Source organism: Octopus bimaculoides, chromosome 22, assembly GCF_046866305.1.
Source record: "Octopus bimaculoides isolate indiv1 chromosome 22, ASM4686630v1, whole genome shotgun sequence".
Classification (NCBI taxonomy): Eukaryota; Metazoa; Mollusca; class Cephalopoda; order Octopoda; family Octopodidae; genus Octopus; species Octopus bimaculoides.
The window spans coordinates 39820296-39836966 of NC_142949.1; the positions used below are offsets into that span (position 1 = coordinate 39820296).

General features: G+C 40.1%; 1 protein-coding gene across 1 annotated transcript in view; it reads left to right on the top strand.

Moving 5' to 3' along the window:
• Nucleotides 1–13303, top strand: part of LOC106881781 (uncharacterized) — an 83964-nt gene extending 70661 nt beyond the window's left edge. Inside the window, exons 14-15 of the mRNA XM_089339586.1 lie at nucleotides 7024–7180; nucleotides 11412–13303. Coding sequence (XP_089195712.1) covers nucleotides 7024–7180; nucleotides 11412–12614 — 1360 coding nt within the window. The 3' untranslated portion in view covers nucleotides 12615–13303. The remainder of the gene's footprint in view (nucleotides 1–7023; nucleotides 7181–11411) is intronic.
• The last annotated feature ends 3368 nt before the right edge of the window (nucleotides 13304–16671 follow it).

Below are 16671 nucleotides of genomic sequence, written 5' to 3' on the forward strand. Positions count from 1 at the left end.
GCAAATTTTCTCTTCTAAATCATTCTAGAAAGTGCTACTTGTAAAACTGCAATGGAAAATTAAAAAACTGTGTGTATGTTTGATCAGAGGAAGAAAGCCTTACCCCATGATGATCTTTGATGACTCTCAGTTTGGTAACTGCTGTGGTTCAGCTAGGATTTCTGCTGGTTGAGGACTCATAAAAAAGAAATGAGGGCAAGGAGGGAAATTGAGAAGGCTGCCATTGTGAGATGAGAAGCAGCATTGAGTAATGTGTTAGAGTGTGTTAGGTGATGCAGTAGACATAATAAGATGAGGGGCATGTGCATTTGGTGGGCTTTGATGCAAGTATTATGTGGCTTGCTTGCTTGGTGGAGCAGAAACTGAAATAATGGCAGAAAAAGAGAATCAATGAATGTATTGTGGTGGTTGAATGTTTGTATCAAAAATTGCCATTTTTCTGATTAACAGTCTATTATGTGTACATATGTAAAAGTAGTGCCATCCCAGTGATGTTAATATGGACCACTCATGAGCTTTGTAGAATATTTCAGAAACTGAATGGGATTAGAGTATTTTTTGTCCCCCTCGAGAAAACTTTGGAATAAAGTTTCAGTGATGTTTTAGATGAGTTAACCGTGAGAGAGGGTTATAAATTGTAATGAGTTGCAGATATTTTTTGTCTCGTTTATATGTACATTGGGCTGGGATGTAAGACCATTTTCTTTGAGTCACAACTGAAATAACATCTAAAAACTATAGTTCTATAGAGGACTATAAATTACATATACAATTGTTGAACTAGAGATACTCTCTTCAAATTTAATAATTCCAGTCTGGTGCATCAATAAAATGGCACCCACTAAAAGTTGGCAGTTATGTATTTCATCACTGGATAAATTTCAGTGTGGATGGACTGGAGCCCACCTTGGATAATAGAGACAGGTGGATAAACAGGTTAATAGCAGACAGGTGGATAAACAGGTTGATTTATGATATTGACAATTTTCCTTATGTTTAGTCTGTCTTTGATACACTACAATTTTATTTCAGAAACCCACATGGCATATGGATGCTTGTGTGTACAAGTATGTGTGTCTGCATATATGCACAAATATTGTGTATTGTCAAGTTGGCTAGCAGCACCATAGTCAACTGCTACAAAGTTAAAGGTGACGCTTTAGATACAAATAATTACAGAGGCATCAAGCTGTTAGATCAGGTTATGAAAGTTATGGAGAGGGTCATAGCCCAACTAATTAGGGAGTGAATCAATTTAGATGAGATGCAGTTTGGGTTCGTGCCAGGTAAAAGCACTACTGATGCCATATTTCTAGTAAGACAGCTGCAGGAGAAATACATAGCCAAGGATAAACCTCTGTACCTGGCTTTTGTTGACATGGAGAAAGCCTTTGACAGGGTCTCCCGATCCCTTATCTGGTGGTCAATGAGGAAACTTGGGATAGAAGAATGGTTAGTGAGAGCTGTGCGAGCCATGTACAGAGATGCTGCCAGTAAGGTGAGGATTGGAAATGAGTACAGCAATGAATTCCAGGTAGAGGTAGGGGTCCACCAAGGTTCCGTCCTCAGCCCCCTCCTATTTATCATAGTCCTCCAGGCGATCACAGAGGAGTTCAAGACAGGTTGCCCCTGGAAGCTCCTCTATGCTGATGACCTTGCACTAATTGCGGAGTCACTATCAGAACTAGAGGAGAACTTTCAGGTGTGGAAGCAAGGACTAGAATTGAAGGGCCTTAGAGTCAACCTAGCTAAAGCCAAAATCCTAATAAGTAGGAAGGTAGATAAAACACAAACCCCTTCAGGTAGATGGCCCTGCTCAGTATGTAGAAAAGGAGTAGGTAGTAACTCTATAAGATGTACCCGGTGCAAGCTATGGACACATAAGAGGTGCAGCAATATCAAAGGCAGGTTAACTAGGAAGTTAGTTTTTGTATGTGGCAGATGTTCAGGTGCAATAAAGACTGTAAACAAACAGGAAACAACTCCTATCTCATTCCAGGGTGAAAAACTAGAGGTAGTCGATAGCTTCCGCTATCTGGGTGACCAAGTTAGGAGTGGGGGTGGGTGCGCTGAAAGTGTAGCTGCTAGAATAAGAATAGCCTGGGCAAAGTTTAGAGAGCTCTTACCTCTGCTGGCGACAAAGGGACTCTCACTCAGAGTAAAAGGCAGACTGTATGACGCATGTGTACGAACAGCCATGCTACATGGCAGTGAAACATGGGCTATAACTGCTGAGGACATGCATAAGCTCACAAGGAATGAAGCCAGTATGCTCCGTTGGATGTGTAATGTCAGTGTGCATACCCGTCAGAGTGTAAGTATCTTGAGAGAAAAGCTGAACATTAGAAGCATCAGTTGTAGTGTGCAAGAGAGACGATTGCGCTGGTATGGACATGTGGTGAGAATGGATGAGGATAGCTGCATGAAAAAGTGCCACACCCCAAACAGTTGAGGGAACCCGTGGAAGAGGTAGGCCCAGGAAGACCTGGGCTGAGGTGGTGAGGCAAGACCTTCGAACATTGGGCCTCACCGAGGCGATGACTACTGACCGAGACCTTTGGAAATGTGCTGTGTGTGAGAAGACCCGGCAAGCGAAGTGAGATTGTTGCCAGTGCCCCTGGACTGGCTCTTGTGCAGGTGGCACATAAGATGCACCATTTTGAGCGTGGCCGTTGCCAGTACCGCCTGACTGGCCTTCGTGCGGGTGATGACACGTAAAAGCACCCACTACACTCTCTGAGTGGTTGGCGTTAGGAAAAGCATCCAGCTGTAGAAACTCTGCCAAATTAGATTGGAGCCTGGTGTTGCCATCCGGTTTCACCAGTCCTCACTCAAATCGTCCAACCCATGCTAGCATGGAAAGCGGACGTTAAACGATGATGATGATGATGATGACCAATAATCAAACTTTTCGCTAAAATTGACCATAATTTAATCGTGAATAACGCTATAGTAATTCTGTACTCTTGCATTTTACTGTGATACTACTCCTGATTCTACAAGTATTATAAAATTACTTACTATACTCCTCTTTAACAACAAGGTAGTATTTTTGGCCAGATATGGTGCTTCATTAACATTGTTTTCTATCATCTTTCCCATTTCTCCCTACAATCCTATTTCTTGTATTAATTCATTGTCTTAATTTAAAATGCCAACTTCACAGTGTGGACTGAATTTTTCTCTTGCAAGGATTTTACATTTTTTAAATATTTTTGTATAAGACCTGTATAATCTGGTTGCTTGGGTACTTTTCCCATGAAAAGTGCATAACATTCTTGACCTCCTCATGCCTTGTCCTGATGTTTTAAATATATTGTATTGGCTTGGTAACAGTTTGGTAGTTTGATTGGTGCTTGGCTGGCGGGGGGTATAGTGGGAGTTAGAAGAATATTGAGTCTGTGTCGACAAATAGTTATACAAAAAACTTAGCCAAGTGGAGTGAATTAATATTTTTCTCTAAGAGACAAGTCTGATTGTCAAAAGTCTGATATTTTGGACAGAATCCTCTACTCAAGAGACAGGTCCTGTCTGATATGTAAAACTTCTTATTCATAGCAAAAAAACCCACTTATTGGACTTGGGAAATTTTCTGTATTCATAATTGTATATATCTTAATTTAGCAAGTTTGTTTTATAAAATAAAACTCCACCCACAGTAAATCCTTGCAAATGTTTAAATTTGAAGAACAGTACAACAATCCTTGTTCCATGTCCTTCCCTTTCTGTCTGTGTTTATTCAAAAAAATTTTTCAACTTGAGGAAGGAATAGTGTACATCATTGTGAAGAGCTGAGTCGGCTGAGGGTGCTTGAGTGCGGGGGATAGGAGACTTGCCAGCTGTGGCGGACAGTGGCCATCATAGTAATTCCAAGAAAGACACAGAGAGAAGGTGGCGTGCTTGCGAGGTCGAGGTTGCAGCATGTCTGCTAGTGATTGAATGCCAATAAGTCAAGTCAAGTAATCCAGCTGGATAAAGCCCAGAATGTCGACTTGTGGTGTATAACAGCAATGCCATTCCAGATATGGGAGCAGAGTAATCTATTGTGGGCCTTACAATAGGCTCAATATTGCAATGTCTATGCTTCATACATTGATTACCTGTAGTGCAAGTATTTGTATGTTACTATAGTTTCATCTGGTTATAAACAAAAGAAAGAATTTCCATGCAGTCACCTGGAATGCTCAATGCTACATCAAAATATACTTAGAATCTTGATTAGCTGCTTTAAATAATACCACATTGAAGAATTTAGTCTTAAATTCATTTTATTAAAAAGAAAAATGATAGTCATGATTGGACTGTCTGCTATCAAAGGCCTGCTCAGTATAGTTAACCTGAGACTAAACAGCAGCAGCAACAATCTAGAAATTTACTGTTATTTATAGTGCTTTGGGCAAGGGTAGACCACACACACACACGCACACACACACACACACACGCACACTTTTTTGTTATGATATATACACTTATCAGAATATATATTTATGCAGTGTGACTTTTAAAGCTAAATTAAATGAAGACGCCTATTAATGTCAGCATTTTTCTGCTTATTGACTGAAGGAGTGTTAGATTCATAAGTAGCTACATGTGGTGTGCAGATATGATTGCGTAGTTAAGAAGTTTACTCCTCAAGCATGTTGTTCTGGGTTCAGTCCCATTGTGCAATATCTTGGGCAATTATCTTCTACCATAGCCTTGGGTTAATCAAAATGTTGTGAGAGAAATTTAGTTGACAGAAATTGTGTAGAAGATTAAGAGTATGAAGCCAGGAAAAGCCCCCGGCCCATCAGGAATCACTGCTGAGATGCTTAAAACATCTGGTAGTGTGGGCTATAGCCTAGTCACCCATATTGTAAACTAGGTAGTTCATGATGGAGTCATACCCAATGACTGGCATAGCAGCACCATAGTCAACTGCTACAAGAGTAAAAGTGATACTTTAGATAGAAATAACTACAGGGGTATCAAACTGCTGGATCAGGTGATGAAGGTTAAGGAGAAGGTCATAGTCTAACTAATTAGGGAGAAAGTCTGCTTAGATGAGATGCAGTTCGGTTTTGTGCCAGGTAGAAGCACCACTGATGCTATATTCCTGGTACAGTAACTGCAGGAGAAATACCTAAGCAAAGATAAACCCCTATACTTGGCTTTTGTGGACTTAGAGACAGCCTTTGATAGGGTCCTCTGATCCCTTATCTAGTGGGTGATGTGGAAACTGGGAATTGACAAATGGCTAATATGGGCTGTACAAGCCCTAAACAGAGATGCCGTTAGTAAGGTTAGGGTTGGCAATAATTATAGTGAAGAATTTCGGGTAGAAGTAGGGGTCCACCAATGATCAGCCTTCAGCCCCCTCTTATTCATCATAGTCCTTCAGGCAATAACAGAGGAATTCAAAACAGGTTGCCTCTGGGAGCTCTTCTATGCTGATCACCTGGCCCTCATAGCAGAATCACTACCAGAACTAGAAAAGAAATTTCAGGTGTGGAAGCAAGGTTTAGAATTGAAGGGCTTTAGAGTCAATGTCGCAAAAACCAAAGTCCTAGTAAGTAGGAAGGTGAACACATCACATACCCCTTCAGGTAGATGGCCCTGCTCGATCTGTAGAAAAGATGTACCCAGTGTAAGCTATGGACACATAAGAGGTGCAGCAACATCAAAGGAAGATTAACCTGGAAGATAGCTTTGATGTGCGGCAGATGCACAGGGGCAATAAGCACCACAGATGCTCAGAAAACAGATTCCATCACATGCCAAGGGGAGAAACTAGAAGTAGTTGATAGCTTCCGCTACCTAAGTACCCAAGTCTGTATTGGGGGGGGGGGGGGGTAGATGCTCAGAGAATGTTACCACTAGAATAAGAATAGCTTGGGCAAAGCTCAGAAAGCTTTCTAACCAGTAGGGACTGGTGACAAAGGGCCTCTCGCTCAGAGTGAAAGGTAGATTGTATGATGCATGTGTGCAAACAGCCATGCTTCACTGGAGTGAAACATGGGCCATGACTGCAGAGGACATGCATAGGCTCAAAAGAAATGAAGCTAGCATGATCCGCTGGATGTGTAATGTCAGTGTACACACACGACAGAGTGTAAGTGCCCTGAGAGAAATGTTGGACATAGGAAGCATCGGATGTGGCATGCAAGAGAGACGTTTGCATTGGTATGGTCGTGTACTATGGATGGATGAGGAGAGCTGTGTGAAGAAGTGCCACTCCTAAACAGTGGCTCAATTGGTGCTACATCAAACAAAATGTTTTGGGCATTTCTTCTGATTTCATATTTTGAATTCACATGTTACTGAGGTTGACTGCCTTTCATCATTTCTGGGTCAATAAAATAAGTACCAGTTGTGCATGGGTCAATATAATCAATCCCCTCCCCCAAAATTTTAAACCATTATAATTATTATTATTAGGAAGCAAATTGATAGAATTGTTAGAGCTTTGAAAGGAAAGGTTTGCAGTATTTGTTGTCTCTTTAGTTTCTATTGGCAGAATATTTAAGCATTGGAGGACAAAATGCCTTACAATATTTGTTCAAGCTTTTTTGCCTTTCATACTTTTAGAGTCAGTAAAAGAGACTACCAGTTAAGTACTGGAGTAAGTGTAATTCAGCTCATCCTCTCCCTTGAAATTACTAGCCTTGCATGTAAATTAGAAATTGTTATTAAAAGGGTGATGGGTTAGCAGTACAATGCTTTGTGTCTGTTTCAACTCTTTTACATTCTGAGTTGAAACCTCGCCTATGTCAGCATAGCCTTTCAACCTCTATGGTAGATAAAGTGTCATTGAAATTCTAATGTTAGCTAACTAAACCTTTCTGGCCTTGTGGCTAGGTTATTCCCATCGATCCTAACTTTGTTTTTCTTCTTTTCATAATCAATTCAATAAAATCTATGACAAATACAGAAGTTGATAGAACTGACTAAACCCCTTCCAACAATTTGTGACTTTGTGCCAATGTTACAAGTCTTTGTATATATTTTATTTACTCTTATTGCTCCTCTTCTCTTCTTCCTCAGCCGTTCTAAACATTATCGGCTAATCAATGTTGAAGACAAGACATCTGATGACTTTGACTTGTTACGCAGCCAGAGGGTTGGCATTAACCTTCTGGACGATCCTGATATTCAGAATGCCATCCGCAAGTCTGTTAGTCTTGAAGAAATCACTCATCCTGTAAGTCAACTTTACTTTAAACAAACACTTTGATCACTTCCTGCAATGCCATATTCTTTAGAAATTTAAACAAGAAAATCTCTTTGTAAAAAGGTAAAGAGCCATTATCAGGAATCAAATTGGTTTTTAAATAAAGTTTTTGTTTTAACGATTTACTCAAGTGGTAATGACCTTCATCATATCCTGTACCTCACTTGGTGTTATGGTTGTTTGGCTAAGAATTGCAAAATTGTGAGTTCAGTTCCCTAACTGACTGGCTTGTTGAGTTTCTGAGCTTTTTGGCACTTTATTTCATGTTGCTGCTATCCACCCAGCTGAAAACAAGTCCTAGCAGCAACTGGTGTGGAGTAGGTAAAGGGTTAAGTCTACAATGGACTGGCATCTCCTCTAGTAGGGTATCATGTATTCTATCACTTAAATGCTTCAAAAATGGGATTATGCTATGGCTTAATTAGCTCATAACCTTGTGTCAACTTTTAATTTTTACGTACATAGGCGCAGGCATGACTGTATAGAAAGAAGCTCTCTTCCCAACCACATATTTTGACGTTCAGTTCCACTGCATGTTACCTTGGGCTGAACAAGGCCTTGTGTGTGGAGTTGGTAGACAGAAACTGAATTAAGCCCATCATGTATATATGTATACACTAGCAGTAATACCCAACGTTGATCGGGTAATTACTTTTACTGTTTCTCAGGCCAAGAAGTTAGAAAAATGGGCATATCATATAGAAGAATAGCTTTACGGAATCCAGGTTACTGCAATGGTGTTGAAAAGGAAGATCCATTTGTCACTATTCCTTTTGACGTTTGAATAAGCAGTATGCCAAAGGAGAATTAAAAGATTCAGTCTGAACGTAAATGAAGCTGGAAGAATAGGTATATCATATAGAATAGCTGTATGGAATCCAGGTGACTGTGCGATGGCACTGAGAAGGCCACAGGTGAAGTGGGAGACCCATTTGTCACAGTTTCTTTTGACATTTGAATAGGCCATATTCCCAAGGAGAATTGAAAGATTCAATTTCGAATCCGAACCAGAGTAAAACTATGACTACAAATTTAGGTTTACTTGTTCTGTACGTGTGTATTATATAAGAGAAAAACATGTAATAATTGAAGTAGAAAAAAGATGGATTTCATATATGAACTTCTGTTTGTTCTTCAAGTTGCTATCCACCGACTTTTAGTGTTGGGCCCTGTGTTTTATTAATGCTCATGGCAAAAGAAAGTGGGATAGGAAACTAACGGCTTAAATTGGAATGGGACACTAGCAGTAATATGATGGGTATAACTGCTAGTATATACGTATATACATGCTGGGCTTATTTCAGTTTCTCTCTACCAAATACACACAAGGTATGTGTATAACAGGTATGCAAGGAACAACGACGGTGTCACCTTTACTACAACCAGTGTGAATATTTGCCTCAATGCAGTTGCGCACAATTAGTGTTGTATCATTGCATAATTTTTGTTGAGACATATCAGGCAATAGCATTATAGATATAGAAAAAGCGCAATAGCTTCCCTTGAACCATTTACTTTCGTTTTGGTGGACAAACAAACACACTGATGGACAGAATTTCTCTCTCTCTCTCTCTCTCATATATATATATATACTTTCCTTGAACCATACTTTCATTTTGGTGGACGAACAAACAAACACAGAATCTCTCTTGCGCTGGTATGGACATGTGGCGAGAATGGACGAGGATAGCTGCGTGAAAAAGTGCCACACCCTAGCAGTTGAGGGAACCCGTAGAAGAGGTAGGCCCAGGAAGACCTGGGATGAGGTGGTGAGGCAAGACCTTTGAACATTGGGCCTCATCGAGGTGATGACTTCTGGCCGAGACCTTTGCAAATATGCTGTGCATGAGAAGACCCGGCAAGCCAAGTGAGACCTAAATCTAAGGCCTCTGCCAGGGGTGTAGCCAGCCCACTTATGCGTACCTTTCCTTCATTGGACACTAAATTCCGCTTGCGAAGACCTGTTGAGGCAAGTGAAACCGAAACCGAACTAAATTCGATGACTGGCACCCATGCCAACGTTGTCTCCTTCATTGGACACGAAACTCAGCTTGCGAAGACCTTGATGGCACCTGTGCCCAGCGTCGCCTTTCTGGCACTTGTGCCCGTGGCATGTGTAAGGACTTTCGAGCGAAGTCGTTGCCAGTGCCCCTGGACTGGCTCTTGTGCGGGTGGGTGGCAGATAAAATACACCATTTTGAGCGTGGCCATTGCCAGTACCGCCTGACTGGCCTTCATGCCGGTGGCACGTAAAAGAACCCACTACACTCTCGGAGTGGTTGGCGTTAGGAAGGGCATCCAGCTGTAGAAACTCTGCCAGATCAGATTGGAGCCTGGCGTAGCCATCTGGTTCACCAGTCCTCAGTCAAATCGTCCAACCCATGCTAGCATGGAAAGCGGATGTTAAACGATGATGATATATATAAATAAGATATAAGATAAGAAGAAGCATAATAGTTTCCCTTGAACCATTTACTTTCATTTTGGAGGACATAAAAACACAAACAGACAGAATCTCTCTTTTATATCTATAGAGATGTACTTCTGTTTCTGTGATTGTCCCCACCTACCACTGTTTGACAACTGGTGTTGTTGTGTTTACATCTCTATAACTTAGTGGTTTGGCAAAAGAACTGATAGAATATGTACCAGGTTTTGAAAAAATAAGTACTGGGGTTGATATATTCGACTAAAAATTCTTCAAGACAGTCTAATAACTGAAGCAGGTAAAAGTAGATTGGAAGAATTAAACATAGTGGTTTTGGACTTGTGTGGGCCCCTGAGTGGGAAGATGCAATATGCAGACGAGAGGTAGGAAGGCATGGGTGGAAGTAATATGCAACTAGCTAGCTCTGAGGAATAGAAGCAGCAGTGTTGGTGGTGGGAGAAAAAGTAGAGAGAGGAGAAAACATATCTGTGGACTCCATCTGATGTTTGTAGTGTGATGATGGGAGTCATTTGCCAACCTGCTGGCTTTCTTTTGGATACAGTCTATACTGTTTGCATAGCAGTGACGACACCATATCAGATATGGGAACAGTTAGTGGTAGTAGCCCATACCTGAGGAAGTTTTATTTTTATTATTTGAGAGTCTGCAAGCTTTTCAGAGTGAAGTATTTTCTGTCACCGAAGAGAAAGACAACTAGTCTCTGGAATGTAGTTTGTAGTTAAAAACAAATGTTCATTTGTGTTGTGCATATTACATCACCTGTCAGAAAATGTCATCAGTAATAGTCTGGCTTCTTATTTGCAGTGATTTTGAGGTTCTGGACACTCCTGGTATGCCAGCCAAAACCATATAATTGGACTCCATATAGTCTATATGTACCCCCTTTCCAGCCATTTCTCATAAAACATGAAAGATTGATATTAAAATCAGATATGTTATGGAATTTCATTCATACAAGGAACCCCACAGTTTTGTAGGATTTGTGTGTTATCTAAGGGTATAGAGGTAAATATAAAATTGTTTTGATATGTGCAGTGATTGCTTCAGTCTCTGGAATAAGTACATGAAGGAGAGATAAAAAAAAAAAAAAAATCTGGGTCTGAAATTGGGACATGGTTGATTACAGCTCCTTTGTTTTAGATTTGTTTGGGTCCCATTTAACCTGTGTAATCTTAATATCAAGAAGTTAAAATGGTTTTATTTCCGATTTTGTGTTGAAAACTAATTCTTGTCTCCAATCAGTTGGAAAGTGTCAGCCTCAAACAATAGTTGATCAATAAAAGAATCTTTCATTGTTATGACTATAAAATAATGACAATGTTTTGACAGAGCATCCACCTCCCCAACCATATCAATAATATTTTGAATTATTAAATCTCTCAACAATTCTGGTGTCTTACATCAACAACTATTTGGTGATTCTTAATATCACTACTTCAGCAAACATGATAAAGTCTTACTTTGCTGACGAGGTCAGAATAAGACTGAAGAGAGTCATCTCTTGTACTTGTCAGATCAGTGAAAACGATATTAATCATTGACTAATTTTATATTATTATTTCCAGTTAACTTTTTGCTGTTTCCAGCATTAAATATGTCAGCACAATTTTTTTCAATTATCAGTTTTTAGTCAATAGTTCCTCTTCAAAGACAGAAATAACTTAAAACACCAATTTCTTTTTGTTGTTATATATATTTCTTTAGTTTCATCATTCTTTTTTTTTTTTTTTTCATTTTCCTCTTTGTTTCCAGAGAGAAGAAAGTGATTTGTCATCACTTGACAGTGGAAGTGGTACTCCATCGGAAGGAGCCCAATTTTCATATTTGGACCTGACCACAATTGATGAATCAGTGGAGTTACCCAGTGCTGGGAAAAAATCCTTACCTACTACAGTCAGTCGACAATGGTCATCTCCATCAAATACCACTTTGTTCTCAATGGAAGAATCTGCTCCTGTTGGGAGCATTGACCAATGGCAATCTTTTGATTCTCCTGAGAAAAAGCCTCCAGACATAAATCATAGTCCTCCTCCTCCTCCTCATCTCTATCCTCAACCATCTTCTAATGTCACTGCAACAAAAGACAACATTCAAGAGAAGGAGCATGATGTGAGCAGTACCACAGTTAACAGTAGTGCACCAAAGGCTCCTGCAGTTCCTCCTCGGCCCTCTGCTAAGGCAGTTGCAAGTACTGTAGCATTTTTTCAAGATGACTTTGCTCCCATGTTACCACCTCGAGGGAAAAGGGCAGATTCAGATTTTATGAAATTTGAGGAAAGTATTTCATTTGACCCCTTTCAAGATAATTTACAAAGCCCCTCTCTGGCTGGACCAGAGGCTGCTTCAACAACAATAGCTTTAGAAGGACCCCCTGAAAAAATAAATTTTCGACGAAAAGTAGGTGGTACATCTATTTCCCGAACACCAGCATTCCGTCGTGCCAAGCAAAATTCCCTTAATATTACTTCAGAGCCCCCTGAGGTTGTTGACAATAGAGCTGATAGGGTGAAATCCAGTGACCCTACTTCAATGTTTGACCCTCTTACCAATCCTGATGCTGTGGAGGTTAACTCCAGTCAAGCAGAATCTTCAAAGGCAGTGCCCTCTGATGAAGAAGAATTGTTGCGAGATTGGGACTTTCATAAAAAGACCTCTTACAATTGTATTTCAACTGTTCCCCCTACATTGACCTCTCGATCCTCTGTTTCAGCTGTCCCCACTTCTCCTTTTTTCCTAGCCCCTCTTCATCCTTCTTCTACTTCATCTTCTCCACAACTCAGATGTAAATCAGCAAATACAAGAGATTATAGTCACATCAGTCAACAACGTACAATTGAAGTTGATACAACTCAAAGACCCGGCTCAACTGACCTCTTTGCTGATCTTGTTGACCTTCATCGGGGTAAAAGCCGAACTCCCTCTCCTCAACCGAAATCATGGCAAGCTTTCCAGTAGAGCATGTTGTTAATGTTTTAAATTAATGTTTATATTATCTTTGCAAATTAAGGTGACTTACCAGTTTTATTAATGATGCAAATATAATCGACAGTTTTAATAAAATAGTAAAATAAATTTTCAAAATTTAAGATTAAAGTTGAAAATTGTTTGAATATTAAGATTTTATTTCAACTCTATTAGATACATTGGCCTCCATAGTTTACCAGATAATTTCTTCTCTTCCTTTCCTTGTAATTCTACACAAGAACATATTACTATCTTTCTCACTCAACTCTCCAATGCCAGTGTCAAAATCTTGCTCTATTTAGGAAAATTCTGCTTATTTTTCTAATTGGTTTTCTCATTCATTCCGTAAAGAACTAATACTATCCCGGTTCTGGGAAAGGAGGTCTATAGCATTTCCCCCTGAAATCAACTGATATCAGAACAAAGTACCCTGAAGATTTCATTAATTTATACTATGAACTGGCATGCTTTTCACATAAGTCATCAATGTTTCCTTATGTCTTGTCACTAAATGCTTTGTTTTTATTAATAGTTATTTTTTGTTTTGTTTTTGTTCTGATGTTGAAACTTTGCTATGTGCGAAATTGACAAACTTGACCATATAAGGAAACAGTTTTTGTGTTTCTTTATTGAGTAAATTCCAAACTGATTGGAATGATATTAAAATTTACTTGCCTTTCTGAGTATTTTATTTCAATTCTTTTATAATTAATCATTGTCATAGATGTTCTCTAAAGTGTCTTTCAGCATCCTAACAATATGGAGAAACGAAGGAACAAGATGCGCTGCTAAAATTAGTAGCCAAATCTCTTTTGATCCCAACCCATCTGAGACTGCTCTTGATTCTATGATATAAATGTCCTGTTTTAAAGTGATTTGCCATCGAAATTTCATGTTAAAATTATGTTCCAGGCACCAGCACAATAGTGACATTTTAGATTCATTATTTTAAAAATTAAATGAAACAAAGATAACATTTTTGATAGAGATATGGTAGCTCAAAGATTGAAACATATCCTATCATCGTAAGAAGAAATAAAGGAAGGCACTGTGAATATGTCTGTGCTCTTAGGTTTTGCTCAGTCATGGCAAACTTGAAACTGCAACTACAAACTAGCAAGGAAGTATCTTCATGGTTGCTTAACCTGCTAGTAGTAGTAGCGATATCAATCTCAAATCAGATCATAGTGTCTTAAAAAGGGGACACTTTTTTAAGAACTATGTAGAGGAGGAAGAGCAGCAAGCAAGACATTTCTTTTGCAGGATCTTGAAATTTGATCTAATCTGTGAAAAAGGAGACACCAGAGCCCTTGGTCTGAATTGCAAGCATTCAGACCAAGGACTACAAGGACCAGGTGATGAATATATCTACCACTCAACATTTCACTGGGCTCTCATACATTTTTCATTTATTTTATTTTGTTATGTAGCAGGCTTTTCAATCATATAACTGTCATATCTTTAAAAAGAAGCTATTGTGGTCATGGTTGGGAATTCCTTTGGTTATAGACCCCTTTCATCAGCTGATTTGGGGCTCTAAGCGATGAGAAAGGTTTTATTTATTTACTTTTTTTTTTTAGATTCCTGGAAAAAAAACTGGAAAGTATGAACGAAATTAAGTACGTACGAACGAACGAAAGAAAGAAAGAAAGAACGTACGTACGTACGTAACAACGACCGAACGAACGAACGTACGTATTAACGTACGTACGAACGAACGTATGTACGTACGTAAGTACGAATGAACGAACGAACGTAGGTACACACGTATTAACGAACGAACGTATGTGCGTACGTACGAATGAGCAAACGAACGAAGGTACGTACATAAAACAAACGAACGAAAGAATGAACTACGTGCTTACGAACGTACCTACGTACAAATGAACGAACGAACGTACGTCCCAACGTAGGTACCTACGAAAGAAAGATCAAACAAACAAACGAACGAACGACCGAAATTAAGGAACGAACGTACGTACATAGGTAAGAATGAACGAACGATTAAATGAACGTACGTACGAAAGAACGAACGTATGTACGCAAGTTCGAACGAACGAAGGTACGTACGTAAGTACGAACGAACAAACGAAAGAAAGAACGTACGTACTTACGTAAGTACGAACGTCATTACGAATGAACGAACGAACGAATTAATGAAAGTACGTACGTAGGAACGGACGAACGTACGTACAGAACAACGAACGAACAAAGGAAAGTATGAACAAACGTACGTACGAACCTACGTAAGTACAAACGAACGAATGAAAGAACGAACATACGTACGAACGAAAGAAGAGACGAACAAACGAACCTACATACGAAAGAACGTACGTACGGAAGAAAGAAACGAACGAATGAATATACGTAAGTACGTACGTACCTACGTAAATACGAACGAAAGACAGAATGAACGAACGTACGTAAGTAGGTACGAACTAACGAAAGAACGTACGTAAATAAAAACGAACGAACTAATGTACGAACGAATGAAACAATAAGAGACGAACGAACGTACGTAAGAACAGACAAACGAACGAACGAATAAATGAACGTACATATGTACGAACGAACAAATGAACGTATGTACGAATGAATGAAAGGACGAACGTATGTGCGTACGAACGAACGTACATACGTACGAATGAACCAATGATAGAACGATACAACGAATGAACGTACGTACGTAAGAATTAACGAAGGAATGAACGAAAGAAAAATCGAAGGAACGAATTACAGAATAAATGTACGTACGTACTAACAAACAAACAAGCGTACGTACGTACGAACGAACAAAGAACGATTGAACGCACGTACGTACAAACAAACGAACGGCCTAAAGAATGAAAGTACGTAGTACGTACATACAAACGAAAGAACTAACGAACGAGCAGCGAATGTACGTAGGTAACTGTGCGTAAGTACGTACTTACGAACGAACGAACGATGGAAAAAATGAACGAACGAACAAAGAAACGGACGAACGTACGTACGAATGATTTAACGAACGAACGAACGAAAGAACAATTGAACAAACCAACGAATGAACGAACACGCAAATGAACATACGTACGTATGTCCGAAAGAACGAACGTACGTGCGTACGAAGGAATGAACGTACGTAAGAACGAACCAACGAACATACGTACGAACGACCGAACGAAGGAACATACGTACGTACGAAAGAACGTACGTACGTCCGAAAGAAAGTACGAACGAACGTACGTACGTCCGAAAGAACGAACGAACGTACGTTAGGAACAAACGAAAAAATGAATGTACGTACGTAAGTAAGTACGTACGAACAAAGGAAAGAACGAACGTAAGAAAGTACGTACGAACGAACAATCAAACGAAAGAAAGAACGAACGATCGAAGGGACGAACGTACGTACGTATGTACGAACGAACAAACGAACGTACGTACGTACCTACATAACAACGTACGTACGAACGATCGAACGTAAGTACGGAAGAACGTAACAAACGAACGAACGATCGAACGAAACAAACAAACAAACAAACGAAAGAAAACGAACGAACGAAAGAACGATCGAGCAAACGAAACAACGTACGTACGTACGAACGAATGAAAGGAACAACGAACGGTGCAGAGGGAAGCCGAACGGACGCACGTACGTTCGAATTCCGCTCGAACGGTGCAGAGGGAAGCCAAACGAACGCACGTACGTCCGAATTCCGCTCGAACGGTGCAGAGAGAGTTCGAACGGACACACGTACGTTCGAATTTCGCTCGAACGGTGCAGAGGGAGGCCGAACGAACGCAGGTACATTCGAATTCCGCTCGAACGGTGCAGAAGGAGGCCGAACGGACGCAGGTACGTTCGAATTCCGCTCGAACGTCGTAGAAAGAGGCCGAAAGGACGCACGTACGTTCGTATTCCCATCGAACGGCGCAGAGGGAGGCCGAACGGACGCATGTACGTTCGAATTCCGCTCGATCGTTGCAGGGGGAGCCCGAACGGACGCACGTACTTTCGAATTACGCTCGAACGTGGCAGAGGGATGCCGAACGAACGCACGTACGT